Here is a 16,905-nt window from a genome sequence, read left to right as displayed (position 1 = left end):
TATGCCTAGAACACATTAAAATTAATATTTTAATAAATTTATTATGTCAAATATATGAATAGTTTATTCAAAGGTAATGAAAAAAACAACACTAACTAAAATTTAAACACCATACAATTCAAACATCAAGATATCATTCAAGTAAAAATTGCATTCTAAAGAATGCAAAACAATTTTAGAACATTAAAATACGCATGACGTGTTCATCATATAAATGTTTCCAAACTTATTTAGAGTACACAAGTTGCATTATGAAGAATTTAGAATATTGTTACTATGAAGAGATTCATTACAAAGGTCGTGTTCGAAGATTTCATGAAGTGGCGCTGAAAGTGTCCAACAAATGTCCAGGAAGCTTCCAGTATTATAAATATAAAATTTTAATTAAGACAAGTCGGAGAATTGTCAGGCACACTTATAGGAGTGTCTGTACAACATATGACATGATATGCATCCTCCATAGAAGTCTATACGCTTTTTAGCTCAGAAGGGCAAAAATAGCTACATTCATGATGATTACAGGTTTGACTGAGATGAAAAGAGTCATGGGTGCAAATCCACACTTCCGATGAATTTGCCCCCCATAACTAATAAATAAGACTGCAATAGGATTAAACTAGGAACTCATTTATGTGAGATTCTAAATTAGACGAAGCATTCTTAGCAGCATTCTCAGCAATTAAATGACATGAAAAAAATGGTTATGGACTAATAGATCAGTGATTGGCAGTGAGAACTCGTCTCAAAGCGGAAAGCTGACTTTGATAGTAGTATTTAGACCATGCCACCAAGGATACAAAAAAGTTTACAGTCTCAAACATTAATTTTATGATTTCTAATCTTAGTGTGTTGTGAATATTCAAAACATGACATGGTAATAACATAACTACTTACAAAGATGAGGAATAAACGGCCCATCAACTAAAAGTATTATAATTAAGGGAAAAACTCCAGTTAAACAGGATAAAAAACACAAGTTCTCATTGGCTGACATTCAACAGAGTAAAGTTTCCTCAACCAGTTGCGACAAGGCAGAATAAAAACATATTTCATACCTCCCCCAGAACCCCTTCCCTTGTGTGACACAAGTCCACAAGGCAACCGAAAAAGAAAAAGGATAAAACGTGTTTTGGGGGGGGGGGGGGGGGGGGGACACAGAAAAATTAAAAATACTATCAGTCACTAATGTAGCATTTTAGAGATGACAACATACAAGCAAACAAGCAGAGAAATTTACGTTGAACCGCCAAATACTTGTAAATTTCACTAGGGAAAAAAATAAAAATATAAAATAAAATAAAATAAAATAAAATAAAAGAAGAGAAGAAAGGGGCTTCGAGATGGACAAACTTTACGACTATTATGTTTTATAAATTCACAAGAACAATGAACTCACCTTGAAAGACGCAAAGAATAAACAGACAAGAAAAGAAAAAGGAAAAAATGAATTCACTGAAGGCACGGATCATCATACCTTGTTTGCAAAGTTCACCATATATAAGTGAAGAATTGAGATCATTAAAAACTCTTAGTGGAAGCAGCCTGATAATAAGTAATGGACAAAGGCGATCAAAGAGAGAATGCTCCAACTTCAGAGGATTATCAACTTCATAGTTTTGATTCTCCCATCTACAAAATTTTTCATCAATTTCACCCCAAGAAAAAAATAATAATGATAATAATCTCTATTATCAGAATCTTACAATTCGCGATTCAATTAACCATTTTTGAAAAATCGATACAAATCTATGGGTGAATCTATTTTGGAAGTGAATCTCTAGTGAATTGCACGATTCACAATCAATTCACGATTCAATTCACTTTTTACGATTCATGCAATTTTTGAAATTATTGTGTCTGACATGTTTTCGACTCTTCTTTTCTCTATCTTTTTAGTAAAAATGACATAATACAAATTTTGATAGCGTTTAATACCAAAATAACTAATATATATACATGATTTGTTATTTTAGTGATCATGAAGTTTTTAATAGAATCCAATTAAATTCGGTCAGACCCAATATATTTTTTACCTTTCTTTCCATTTTTTTCCCTTTAAAAAATCTTAATATATCTTCTAAAGATATTTAAGATTAAAGTTACACTATGAATTATCTATTGCTAATTTATTAAATTGAATATAATTGAATATTACATGTGCAAAGTCAATTATACCTTTTAAAATGTTTTACGCTTCAAAATAAAAGATTTTAAACAATTCTTTCTTATTATTTCACTGTTACTTATGTATGCTTATTGTCCAAATATCAATATTGTTGTTAATTATTGTTACTTTGAAAATTGATAGTTTGTCTATTTGGTTATTATCTTTATTAAGAACTGTTGATAAAAAAATATCTAAAAAAAAAAAAATGTAAGATAGTGATCTTACATAGGAACCTTTATTAACTTCTTACCTATTAAACTACGTGATTATCATTCAAAATAACATTTTCATTGATTTAAGTGTAAATATATCATATTCATAAGATATATTTAACATCTAAATGTGTAGATATATATTTTTAAATAATTTAGAAAAAGTGACAGAATCTTTACGATTCACGATTCGATTCGATTCAATTCGTTATTCAGTACGAAGCCATTTCGATTCACGATATGAATCCAAATTTCAAAACTATGATAATAATAATGAGAGAGAACAGTTTACACACCAAACATAAAAACATTGAAAACAGATGCAACTGTTTAAGGTAAAAAATTGAAACCCATCCTACAGAACTATGGCATCATGTGAAAACATGAATCAAGACTCTTTTCATGTTTCATAGTGGATAAGTGGGGGGATGCACACAAATCACAAGTAAAATATGAAACAACTTCTTGACTTCTAGCACTGACCAAATGATTGAAAAAAACAGACTAATAAAAGAGAAAGGAATAGAACATGTCCACTTCCTTAATTGATGATAGGGATATTCACTGAAGATGGTAAGGAATATACTCAATGGCCACATATTATGGCATGATTCAGACAAGTAAATGAAAAGCCAAAGGGTCCGTTTGTTTTTAGAGGTAGACTCGGTAGGATTGTTAGTGAGGGGATTATTAGTGAGGAGACTGTTAGTGAAGGGATTGTTAGTGATGGGATTAGAAAATTTGTGTTTGTTTGATAACCAATGGACTAGTAATAATTCCTGTTTGTTTTGAGAGATAGAAGTGGGATTAACCAGTAAAATTCCATAAATACCCTTGTTACATTATTATCAAATTTGGAAATTTAGTGAGTGGATTATGAAAAATTGTGTTTGTTTATGATATATTTTAATATTAAAAATTATATTTTATAAAAAATACTTAGGATCTCTTTTTTTGGGACCCCACAACCCTCTTTAAAAAATTATATTCAATTATATTTTATAAAAATATTATTATGAAATATTATGTAATAAATAGAAAATCAAAAGAAAACAAATCATCCAGCCCATGGTTTTCCAAAACCAGTGCGTGGTTTCAAACATTGTGTTGAAATATTTTATTCACTCAAATATTGGTTCATTTCATCATCATCTTCGCCTTCTCTGTTAAAAAACAAACGCAGAGTTTTGCCTTCATCCATCACCACCACAACGACGACGATGACGACGATCTTCACCGTCAATGACAACGACGACGCAACAACGCTGATCATCACCGTCATTCACTGCAACGACGCCGATCATCACCATCAACGATGACGATGACGATGACGATGACGATGACGCCGATCTTCACCGTGTTTTGCAGAAGAGTGAAGAAGAGAAAAGAAGACAGGATTTATGAAATTTCTCCAGTTTCTCTTCTCAATTAAATTATCTATTTTCTTTTTTTCTTTCTTTTCTCTTCTTTAATTTCCATTATTTTTTCTTTTCTTCTTTTCTACAATAAAGAGTAGAAAATTAATTGAAAAAAAAATGGAAATTATTCATTATTTCTGAGTGTGGTTAAAAATTTGGAGGAGGGATCTATTTTTCTGTTTGATGATATGGTGGATAGTATGGTCATTTACATCATAATCCCAACGGCTTCTTTTTCAATACCAAGTCCCATGAGGGATTGTTAATCCGTTGGTTTGAGGGGATTCATAGTCCGTTCGGACTATGACTCCGGTACAACGTTGTCAAAACAAATGGGAGGTATGGGCACTGTTCATCCTTCACAGTCCACTCCAGACTGTGAAAGCGGAAAACAAACGGGGCCAAAGAGTTGAAATAAAATGCTGCAGTGGAATGATACAGTTGGAGTACCTTAAGCAGTTCTCAAACAAAGGACACATGGTACATGTGCAATTGAATATGTAAATAGGTTGAATTGAATACCAAGTACACATTAATTATGGGGTGGTTTAGATAGATTTACCACTATCTCCAACTTCAGTAGGGAAAATAAGAGTGGAGACAATCAGAGAGGATAGGAAAAAAGGACAAAAATAACAAAGAAAACCCATTAGAGTAATTCTATATCGATGAAAGTCGCATCACTTTCCAGCCTATGCTTTTAGAGTAATTAGTTATTACCATCTGGATCCTTTTAAGCGATTTGTAAACTAGACAAAGGTGCTGGTTCACACAAGGTGATAAAAAGAAGGGGGGAAAAATACGTTGTGGATTTACTAGTTGTTAGGCTATTTTACAAAGGCACACTTCAGCAATCTAGCTTGAGTAGTTAATTATTACCTATATGCAAATGTTGCCAGCCAATACACTAGCATACAAAACAGGAAACAGGAAGTCTTTGTATTTAACTTTTTAACTTACCATTATATATAACAGTAAATCAAGCACATAAGATAACCAGTACACAATTCAATTATAGCATTTGAACTATCAGAGATTATGAATGAGATTTTTCGAACATCGAGAGGTTACACGTGAAATCAAAGAGAACATTTTATAACGCAATTCACTCACCTGTTTTGCTGTCTTGTATGTAACAGAAGTTGGTGAAAGACAACATCTACAGCATCTGCCAAGTGTTCACTTATATAACTTAGGAACCTGACAATAATTGCGTTTGATGGTTCTGCAAACATCTTGTCAATCAATGGTTCGATTAACGAGTTCCAGTCTTCAACCTATATATAGCACAACAAAATAAAAAATTCAGATATAGGCTGAAAGAAAATGAGGCCTCATGAGAAATAGAACCTTAGTGCAAGCAAGTCCAAAAAGTCATTTAGACACAACTTAAGGACACCAATTGACAAGTTGAAAATGTTATGCTAGCCTCAAGTCAATAAATAACTTACATGCAAACCTGAGACAGCGCAAGGGATTGGTGCAGATATCGACTAAGAAGCATGGATAAGGAAAAGGGCACATGGATATGACACAATATAGACACACTAACAAAACAATTTTCAAAAAATTCATGGCATGACACAGCATGAACACATCAATAAATAAAAACAGTTGAAAGACAAAATACAATTGTATTTTTATTATTATCAAGATAGTAAAAAAACTTTTTCCACGTATGTCTTAGAAAAGAAAAGTTGACAAAAAGTCCTCATATCTAATTTAAAAAGCAATTCACAAACAAATTGGATGGCCACAATAAGCATTAACATTTTTTTGATAACTCGGTATCCGGCTCACTGATTAATACGGAGGACCAAACCCACTGTCCACTAATGGGGGGCCCAATTAAAACCGAGGCAAAGCCTCATATGGATTGGCACCAAGAAATTGTTTGCACCTAGTAAGTTTTGAACCTGAGACATTAGAGGGAGCACACTCACACCCCCAAGTCCTAGGCCTTTACCACAATAAGCATTAACCTATGGTGACAGACTAAGAAGCACTGACATGTGACACGACAAGGATACGACACGGCCGCCGACATGCCAATTTTCAGAAAATGCAGGACACGTCATGTGGGGGACATGTATGAAATAAATAATTTTATATATTAATTATATGTCATATATATGAATATATTATTCAAAGATGATAAAAAAAATACAATATAACACTTATTTTTATAAATTTATATTGCTTTTTCTTTTATTATTGTATCATATTTCATGTGTGTTTAATCAATAGACACCTTTGTTTAAGCGATGGACATATGTGTTCTCCAAGTGTCCAAAGAGAGTCCAAATTTTTCTAAAAAAAAATAGGACATGTTTTGATGAGTGTCAAACATGTGTCGGGAAGTGTCCAACGAGTGTCAATGTAACACAGGCACGCTGCATTTTTAGAAGTGCCTATGCTTCTTCGGTGACAAAAGAATAAATTGAAAAGCATGACTTTCTTCATCACACTAATAAACTCAATCTTTTGGTTTAACATAGAAGTCTACCATGAATCCAAAAAAGTATGTTGTTCCCTTGAAGTCTAGAATAGTTCATCATAAATGTATTTATATGAATAGTGAAGAAAAGTATGTGGCTCATTTATTAAAATATGAAGGATGAAGTCCTATAATGGACTACCTTAAAAATATACTTCCATTGTTACATAGATACATATGCATGTATATATGTTCAATAATTATTAAAATTCTGCAACTAAGGCATTGTTAATGCACTGATGTGTTACACAAACCAAATACGTCTGACATTACATAGACAAGCCAAAAACAAGAGAACAGTACACAAGCTTAATAGCAATATTAATAAGGTGACAATCTAGCACAATAAAAGAACCTAAGCCAAGCACAGAAACACATGAATACATTAAACAGGCAAATACAAAAAACACTACTCAGAAAGGTAATGAACAAAGGCCACACGCACATGAAAGAACACCATAGCCAAGAAACATCAAATTTACAAACCAATAAAAAAAGAAACATCAAATTTTCATAGAAGAAATCACTTATAATAAAATAAAATAAAATACACAAATTGCAAAATAATCAAGCTTACACTTTCTGACCACTGAGGGATCAGCTTGAGCACTCTATCAGCATCCAACTTTGACCCTTCTACAATATAATGAAGAGGTAACACATAAATGGAAAAAAATAAATAAAAAAAATAAAATAAAAAATAAAAAATAAAAAAAGAAAGAAAATGTGCTTGAAAAAAAAATCACTCAACAAACAGTACCTTGAAACTGTTTTGTAAGAACACTTAAAACCAAGTATTTGACATAAAAGTGCCTCCATTGAATGCTTCGATGGAGGAACAGAAGAGAAAAATTCAGAACCTTATGACAATTTTGGAATTGGTATGGCAATTGTGGTTATAAGTTTGCAAGGTCCATCAAATTAAATATCCTAACTCAAAAAATCCATATTCCTAAGGTCCATTTAATTGGAATTTTCTTTGGTGCAGCAACTGGAGCAAATAATTCAAGATAGGTCTCAGAAGATTGATCCATATTTTGTGCAAATAGTCTAGCCAAATGATCAGCCTAATTCAAAAATTGACTCTATAAATAATTAACAAAAAATAAGGTCCAGTTAATGGGCCCTAATCATAATGCAGGGTATATAATTTAGTAGTCAAAATAAAGATTTTAGGCCATATGAATGATCTACTTAAAGGCAGCTCATGGCCCCATTCAAGTATCCCCCAAGTTATGCTAAATGTTTGCCTTGTACAAGAATAGGAGAAGATATTTCCAAAAATATGTCAGAAGTTGTCAGAAAAATGTGGTTTATGTATAATATATCCATTTATGACTTTTTAGATTTTTTGCAGACTTACAAGATCAAAGAATTTCTTTTTCAAAATTTTTCATAAAACTGTAAAAAAAACGAGTATGAACAAGGATGTGATAGCATGTTGATCAATTCTATAATCAAAACAGGAGAGACACACCTTTCCCTCTATCACCTAGAGCTTGAGGAAGATCTGGATTCTGGCAGATATTGCTGAAGAAAATACAAATTACAAAGTTTCACAAGTAAAACAGCTGCCCGATGTATTAATGATATGAGCGAAATAAGTTGGTACTCCAAAATTTCCAGAAACAAACCACTTGCAAACAAATCAAGCCTTTGAAGCCATATACAAACAAACAAAGAAACAAGTGGAAGTTAAACTAGCAATATACCTAAGACAGTCGAGCAGCATGCATAAAACTTCAAATTTTTTATTATGATATTTGAGCACCGCGACAAATGTATTACTGGCAGATGAATGTACTACTTCATCTGACGAACAAACAAGACGAACTAATGCAGGCAAAAGCAGAGATGGGTCTGCAAGAAGAAACAAACAATTCATTAACGCAGAGGATTATAATCGAGACACTTAATTTGTACAAACAATAGCACGAAGACAAAAGATTATTACAATTCTTTTCTCACCAAGACAATGAGAGTAGGATGAATGCCTACAATCACAAGATCCCCAAAACTTTCAGCCCTAGGATTAACCCCAGAGGAAGGCCTAAATATCTCAATGGCAAAGATTCAATGGAACAGCCTAATAAGCCAACTATCCTATGCAATATATCTTGCGACAGAAAGCCTCAACCAGAACCACATTCCTTTTGCATGCAGCTGCAGCCAAGTGTCTGAATCTATCGGTTATAGTTTCATGGCTATCTTACATAGAGCTCAATTAGGTTTTTTCAGTGTTCTCGTTGAAACATGCAGGCGTAGTCCTTGCTTTTGGGGACATTGATCTGAAGCTCAAGTATAGTCTGTGTGCCACTTTTATTCTCTACCATGACAAATCAATTGATTTAATTTAGGCATTGCTCTTTCCTTTGTCCTTCCCCCTGAATTTTTCCCTATCACTAGTGGTTATATTCCCAATCTAAAGCACACGTTTTTCCTCGAAACAGAATGCAAACTAACCATTTTAGAGTGCTCCACAATGGAGAAAAAAAAAATGGTGTTATCTACAAATTGAAGATGAGAAACTGAAATCTTAACCTAGCCTCTCTCCTTAGTCCTATAGACCATTCAACCCAAAACATCATCCACAATCGTGGACAAAAAGGAGAATAAGGGTCACCTTGCCTTAGATCCTTGTTGCATCTCAATAGAAGAAGGCTAACCATGAATCCATTTCCTCCATCTAACTCCAGATCCTTTCCTATCCATAGAAAAATGAAAGAAACCCCAATCCACATGATCATAAACTTTCTCAAAAATTAAATCTTAAAAAAAACAATTTACACGCCTTGAGATATATAATCCTACTCCACTATCTGATTGCCACCAATGCTACATCCAAAATCCGACAACCCTCAACAAAAGGTTCCCTAAGAAACAAGTATAGTGTCACCCGAAATCACTATCAATCTCTTAGAAATAAGCATATATGCTATATTACATGAGAAAGTAACTAAATAATAGGCCTAAAATCCTCAATCTTCAAAGAATTCTCCTTCTTAGGAATCAAACATATGAATGCAGCATTTGTACAAGCATTGACAACTCCATTTTTGAAAAATTTAGTAAAGCCCCTCGTTAAATCAAACTAAACCTCACAATGTCCCAACAATTTTGGAAAATAGCCATAATAAAACCATTTGGACCTAGGGAGTTCTCAAAATCAAAAACGACGTTTAATTTCCATTTCATCAAAAGGCCTTTCCAACCATCTAGCTTTATTTGCCTTCTTCCTTCTCCTTTTTACTTGACAAATTCACTTTAAATTTTACTCCGCCTTCTCCTTTTCCTTTATTTAGCACTTTACTATCCTTTTACCTCACTCCTCCTAACCTTAAAACCTCCAACTCACAAGCCCAGCCCATGGCAATTTACTATCCTTTCACCTCACTCCTAACCTTAACAACTCCAACCCACAAACCCAAACCCTTTCCTTCCTAAAGCATTCAACCTAGCATACTAAGACTACGAGACTGGCCAAAGCTACTGTCCATGACTAATCAGTAATGACAGTTGGCACAAGAAGCAACAGATCTACAAGTAAACCTTTTTTTTCCTTTTTTTCTTTTTTTCCCTTTTTTTTTTTTTTTTTTTTTTGTTGTCTCCTAATAAGCATGTTTCTACGTAACCTCTACTGAAATACTTATCACAAGCATTTTAGATTTGACATGGAATCATAAATTCTAAATCTCATACTAACCCATCATAGGAATCAACTTTGTTGCCTGTGCTCGAATTACCAGTTCTTCATCTCCAAGGAGCTTCAGCAAGTGGTTTGCTATATCTTGCCTGCAATAAACCTGAAGAATAGCCAAGGGGGTAAAGACATGCAATTTATCAAAAGGCTTATTGCCATCAAAAGCAACCTTGAATCACATTAAACTGGAAAGTATATTCACCGAATCTGGTGATATATGAAATAGTTCTGAAATAACATCAATGGCATTCCTCCTCTGTAAAACAGCTCCAGAAGCAAGACGCTGTAGAACTTCCTTAAGGCACTGGTTATCTGTGCTTCTGGTAAACCAATTTTTAGCAGTCAGATTTGAAAAGATAAAAATCTAGAACATGAATTACTAATGCAAATGAAAAAATTTTAAAAAGGAAAAAAGATACATGGAGCAGTATTCCGCAATGAGTACAACAACAGCCCTAGCTGTGCCATCACGTTCATCTAAAAGGTGTAGGAGCAATGGTAATAAAGCATCCATCTCTCTAGTATTAGTGAGACTGCTTCCAGCCAAGGAAGAATTGCTTCTAAAGATGACTGCTTTCAAGATGCAAACAGCGCCATCAATCACATCCACATCAGCACAGTGAAGCTTCAAAAAGAGCCAGGATGTGAGTATGAATATAAAGCATACAACCGCTCCAATAAATTTGAAAACACAGAATATTGATTCATTCTCCTTGAGTTGTTCAAATTATCTACATCCTATTAGTGCAGCTCATGGTACTTAATGCAATCAATGTATACCAGGAAATAGAAGAGACCTGCACAGTTTTCTACTACAACTGAGGGTGGCAAAGGTTACTTGGTCAACCAATCCACAATGGCTGTAGACACAACCCTAGGGAAGCATATGTAATCAAATTGAGCCAAAAATTTCGAACAAACCAGCATATATTGACATCAAATCAAGCTTGTACAAACTAGACACAACTGCTTGTCATATGCTTTAAATCATGCAATAACCTTTCTACATATGAACATTATATACCTGTTACACATAGAAAACTATATTGGTTATGAAGTGAATTGACACTTGAATATGATATAAAAATAGAATATCCATTTCTTTCTAACAAGGAGTATAATAATGATTGACCAATCGGACAATGGACCTGCAAAGTGTTGTCTTGTCTCCAATTCCACAATTCATATCAATTAGGATTTAACAAGGGCATGTTCTCACTAAATAATTCCCAGTGAATTTCTTTCAAAAATTTGACATAATATTGTTTATTTTCCTCAGTTTACCACTCAGTGACAATTATATAACAGTGGCCCACTGAAGTCAAGCAATTTCAAAATTGGCCCAATTTTGAGGTTGTTAGACATTGTGGGTGATAGAGATTAGAGGCGATCGGTCGTTGACCTCTGGGAAGATGGTAGACACTTCAATGGCCTGAGATCACCAGAGGTGGAAGAGGAGAAGACCAATGCAAACTTAGAGAGGAAAGGGGTGGTAGTGAGAGACCTTGAACACTTAGTATATGCCATGTGATTCTTGTTGCTCTTCTTGTGTTATTGTGGTTGCACTTATGATGCCGTTATATAGACTCCAGGAGTATTTGAGCCCAAGCAACCTCAAGACAAGCGGCGAGTTCTCCTCGACTCGACGGGAGGGTGATATCAACCCTACTAGATGTGTCCTATGATTCAGGTCCTTGGGAAGGTTGCATCATAGGAGCTGCAGCTGTAGGTATGATATCTTGAGAGAGGCGTATCATATGTGCATCAGATGTAAGTGTAAGGTCAACGTCCCTTTCTCTAAGCCAGGTCAAAGGGGAACTATCACTGTAGGGAGACAGCTACAAAACCTTGACGATCCTGATGTCTTAGCCTCCAATCCACAATCCTCCAATAATCCCAAGGTGGAGTGCCTAGGTCCTACTCCCAACCTAGGCAGCCAAGAGGGTGAATGTATGGGTGAGCCAAGGGCTCATCCTAAGCAGCTAAGTAAACATAGGTGAGCCAAGAGTCCAACTATTGCTATGGAGCTGGGGTGAGTGGATAGAGAATATATTTCTTGAGTTATGAAGGGCAATGGAGTGCTCTAGGTGAGCCAGCTTTATCACAGTGAGTTGTGGCATTGTTTTCATACTCGGTGGTGTGCATGCCCCCGCTTAGGCTAGGCATACGACCCCGACTCATCATGGTGCGTCAGGGGTCTGCCACGTGGATGTGTGGTGGTAATGACATACTCATCGTGGTGCCTAGAGGGTCTGCCATGTGGATGTGTAGTGGTGTTGACGTGACACTCGTAGGGCTCGCCACGTGCCAAGCATAAAATAGATACCCACAGACATAACTGTCAGAATCTTAAGATTCATAATTTGAATCATTCAATTCAATTCGATTGTGGGCCCTTCTCAATTTAAATGCATAGAATATCAATGAATCTATGCATGTCATGATACAATTGTATGACTCGCAATTCTGAATCAATTTATGTGATATGGTAACTTGTCAGTTTTGAGCAAGGTTTTAAAAAGCGGCCGCAACCGTTACGTAGCGCCGTTACGTAACGGTTGTGGTGGTTGCCGCCACCCGTTACGGCCGCTTTTGCTGTGTGATTGAGATTCACAGGTGTATCGGCCGTAGCGGCTGCTATAGCGGTCGTAACGGTGCCGTAATGGCCGTAACGGCCTGTAACGCACTGTTACGTAACCGTTCCGAATTGCTTCTTTCGAAAAAACATGCCCAAAAAAAAAAAATTGAAAATGGGGGAAGAGAGATAGAGAGAGAAGATGGAAGAGCAAGAAAGAGAGAGAGAGAAGAGGAAAGATGAAGAACATGTTATTGATTTGTTGAAGCTATAAGACCTATGCTATTGTATTCAGCTGCTATCACTCAACCATTTTGTTTGTGTGTGTGTCTATCTATATATTGTTTGAAAATAATAATAATAAGTGTGGTCATTATCTATTTGATTTGATTAAAATATATATATATATATATTTAAACTTTTATTTATTCTCTTACTTTTGTCATTGTTTATCTTATATATAATAGTTAGTGATTGATTTTTTGTATAATATAAAGTTATTAATTATTAAAATAAAATGTAAAAAACTCAGTTTATAGTGCTTTAAAAATACGAAATATATTGAATCAAACTTTAAAATTTACAAAAATTGATCAATATTTATTTTAAAACCTAATAAAAATGATCATGGAAAAAAAATGTGCGTATCGGTAAATTTTTTTCAAATTGTGCGAAAAATAAAAAAATTCACAGTTCCGATTACCGCAACCGTTACGCTACGGCCTTTACACCCCGCAACAGCAACTGCGTCACCGCCACCGTTACGGCGACCGCAACCGCTTTTCAGAACCTTGGTTTTGAGGTTAAGAGTGATGTAGTTAGAAATAGTGGTGTAGTTATGTCTTAGCACCATAAGAGTTAGTTGGGTCTCTTGGCCTATAAATAGGTAGGTAGAGTCTTGGAAATGTAGTTGATGATATTTTTACGTTGTATTTTGTGAGCATGAGAGCTCTTGTATCTCTAATTGAGATTTTCTCTCTCTAATAAAATTCATTCCTAAATTGGCTCCATCAAAGAGAAGGTTCTAACTAATCCAAAATTGAGCAGCAAATGTAAAATTTAATCACAATAAGAGCCATTAGATAATATTAATATTCATAAACACACCAAACTGTAAACCTAGACAAAGCATACCAAAAGAAGGGATCAGCAGGTTCCATGAAAGATTGCATATCTTCAATGACAATCAAAATAACAAAAACCTTTAGACATGGAGATCCACACAGTAACTTGGAAAACATCTTCTATCCAACAAATACTATAAAGACTGATAGATATTAAAAATACTCAGTTTTTCCTTCCAAAAGAACCCAACAAACAGCAAACACCAAATCGTTCTGTATCCAGCATCCATTCCCATTCCCATTCCCATTCCCAACTTCTATCCATAAATTTTTAGTTCCTATCTTCTTCTTGAAGAGTCTATCCGTGAATTTCAAGTTCTTATACTTCTTCTTCTACTTCTTTTTAACTAAGCTTGGCAGAGAACAAGCAGTCCCCAAAAACCATCCTCATTTCTTAAAAAAAGAGAATAGAGAAAACAAAAAACAAAAAAATACATGGTTTACAGGAACCTGCAAAACTTGTACAATATCCAACTTCTTAAGACTGCCACAAGGGAGCAAAGAAAGAAGCAATTGACATATAGTAGTTAATCCTCAAAACACAACACTTCTCAATTTTCAAGATGGCATCAGAGAAAAAGGTCCTAAACAGTTAATTGCTTACCATTAGGAGAAAATGAGATTGAAACATGAATCCCACCTACTTTACCTCGCACACACAAAAAGACCAACTTCCCATACTTAAAAGCCATTACTCTTAAATTGACTATTGTCACCACAACTTAGAATGAGAACAATTCCAAAGAACCCAAAGAGGTTCCCTTTCACAAACTACTCATTCCAAATCCACAAGCAGATGTTAGAACTCTTCTTGTCTCCACTATGAAGTTTATTGGCACACTTCAGTCCTGTCCCATCCTAGTTTATGATGCAGAGTATACGAAGCTCAAGGAAGGTTAAATTCAAAGAAGCAATGATATTTGGACATTGACTTGATTTCAAATAGAAAACTATATTTCTAGTGTTACTAGAGTTTTATTTTATGATTATTTACATATTTTCTAGAATTTTTTTGTTAGGGGTATTTTGGTAATTTTAATATTTGCTGACACGAGCTGATGGGGTCACCCATGCGTTGTCATGTGGGTCAAGTTATTTAAATAGTTTTTATTTATGTTTCTTATTTAGTCTTAAATTGGTTTTAGAAGTCAACATATTTTAGTAGTTTCCTTTTTTAGTTAAAGTTGAAATAGGAAGTCTTTAAAATCTATATAAAGTCTTCTAATTTAGTAGAGTTGATATTATATAGAATATTCAGAGACTTGAAACTTTCTTATAGATTGTGTGATACAATCAAACCCTAGGTGTGATGCCTAAGGCCTCTAGGAGTGATTCCCAGAAACTATCTCCTTCTTTCCCTCATTTATTTTCTGCACTTTCACTGTTCAAAGACCTTCAAACAACCCCTAAACAATGCCAAAATCTCATATTTTCATGCTTAAACGCTTACCCCTTTATTACCCCATACAAATTCTTCAAAACCCTATAATCTTATCTATGTTACACAGACTCTTCAAAATAAATCAAATACCCGTGTCGGGCATCCAACACTTGGACAAGGGTATGGGATACGTGTCGGATACTTCTTATATAATTGTATATAACACTATTATTATATGTACATATTCTTGTGTAATTGTTATAAATATCTTTTTAACACTGTTAGGAACATACAACACCATTTTATCTCACATACTTGATTAAAAATATAAAAATATGACATTTTTTTTTCTAAGTCCATATGCCCTTAAATTTATGAGTTGATGAGTCCGACTTCTAGATACATACCAACACCCGACACCCGTACCCAAGTCCATGTAACATAAATTCTTATTGCGATTTCGGCTATAAAACCCATTTAAAATCAGCCCCAAAAGTCTAATTTGTTGCTGTCTCTACTCATCCTACATCAGTTGATCAGCTATCTTGGATCACTCTACCTGTCAAATCCAAGTTCCTGGTCAATCTTGCATCACTCCGTTGGTACACACCAATCATCCCTGAAGTCACAAAAAGACTATGTGCTGGGAAACGAAAAGGCGTTGGATAGAAAAATTGAAGATTCTGTAATTTTATTTATTTATCAGTTTTTTAATTTAGGGATTTATTAGGTTAGTGTTCTATTTTTTATAAACATAATTAGGTTTTTCTAAGTTGCCTATATATGGCTTTATGGAATATTTTTAGGTTAGCTTTGGAATATTGATATTGGTTGTGGCCATTTCTGTGAGATTAGAGTTTTGACCCATGTGCTTCACTCTTCTTATTCTTCTTAGAACTTTTGATTTTTTCTTTGGACCAATTCTCCATAATTTCTAGTTTTGGGATCAATTAATTTGTTGAATGGGTTTCTTGATATTTGTTCAGCATCACTATGTGCCACCAAAATCACTGGTTTCTTTGTGTTCAGAATCATTTACTCTTGATTTCATCCTTCTTGTCCAAATCCAACCCATGGTTTTGTATGTTGCACAATTCATTTCAATATGGATGACATTAAACATTATGCACACATCTTCAAGTTCCTGTACCATCTATCTATGAAGCACGGGGTGCGGGTACAGGTAGTAGTACGGGTACGGATACTGGTACGTCGATGCGGCAAGACCTAAAAAAAATAGGATATGGGTATGGCTAGGGTAATAATTTTTTATTTTTTATAATTTAAATAGGATGCGTCAATAATTTTTTATTTTTTATAATTTATAGTTTGAGATTCAACTTACAAATCAAAGTTCAATACCAAAACTAAAAGGAGAAATTACAAAACAAAAAGAGAAATCACAATTCAACAATACCAATACCAAAGCAAAGTTCATAAGCTATTTTAATGCCATTAAATAGGAAAAATTACAAAACAAATTTTCATTCCAAAAGCAAGCTAAGCAAAATTTAGAAACTTCAAATTTCAATTTTTACTTTCATTAACTTTATCATTGAATAATACATCTTTCATTTCTGGCACATCAAGTAAAGAATTTGTAATTCAAGGAAATTAGAACTCTCTAATAAATTAAACGTATCTCCACCAATATTCCATAACTTGATGCAACCCCGATGTACCCATCTCTTATCCACACAGTACCAACGGAGTACCCAACTGCCAAAGAATATATAACAAGTACTCGGTACGTATTTTGAGTACCCAGTACGCATGCAGCCCTATTGGTACACATAACAATACCCGGTAAGTACCCAATACGAGTACGGCA

The 16,905-nt window shown here is 34.4% G+C and overlaps 1 protein-coding gene across 8 annotated transcripts in view; it reads right to left on the bottom strand.

The window, feature by feature from the left end:
- The window catches only part of LOC114263496 (uncharacterized), a 70,077-nt gene that overhangs the window by 18,393 nt on the left and 34,779 nt on the right, over positions 1-16,905 (bottom strand). For 6 of the 8 annotated variants that reach the window (XM_082898277.1, XM_082898279.1, XM_082898284.1 and 3 more), the window contains 8 exons: positions 10,414-10,619; positions 10,197-10,314; positions 9,998-10,097; positions 8,007-8,154; positions 7,772-7,824; positions 6,872-6,930; positions 4,911-5,074; positions 1,475-1,629 (listed from right to left, as the gene is read on the bottom strand). In XM_082898277.1, coding sequence (XP_082754403.1) covers positions 1,475-1,629; positions 4,911-5,074; positions 6,872-6,930; positions 7,772-7,824; positions 8,007-8,154; positions 9,998-10,097; positions 10,197-10,314; positions 10,414-10,619 — 1,003 coding nt within the window. The remainder of the gene's footprint in view (positions 1-1,474; positions 1,630-4,910; positions 5,075-6,871; positions 6,931-7,771; positions 7,825-8,006; positions 8,155-9,997; positions 10,098-10,196; positions 10,315-10,413; positions 10,620-16,905) is intronic. The other 2 variants (XM_082898280.1, XM_082898278.1) reach the window with 1 other exon arrangement.

Source organism: Camellia sinensis, chromosome 12 (assembly GCF_055761805.1).
Source record: "Camellia sinensis isolate YWXY chromosome 12, ASM5576180v1, whole genome shotgun sequence".
Lineage (NCBI taxonomy): Eukaryota > Viridiplantae > Streptophyta > Magnoliopsida > Ericales > Theaceae > Camellia > Camellia sinensis.
The sequence above is the reverse complement of the archived record's forward strand: the minus strand, read 5'-3'. Positions and strand labels throughout refer to the sequence as shown.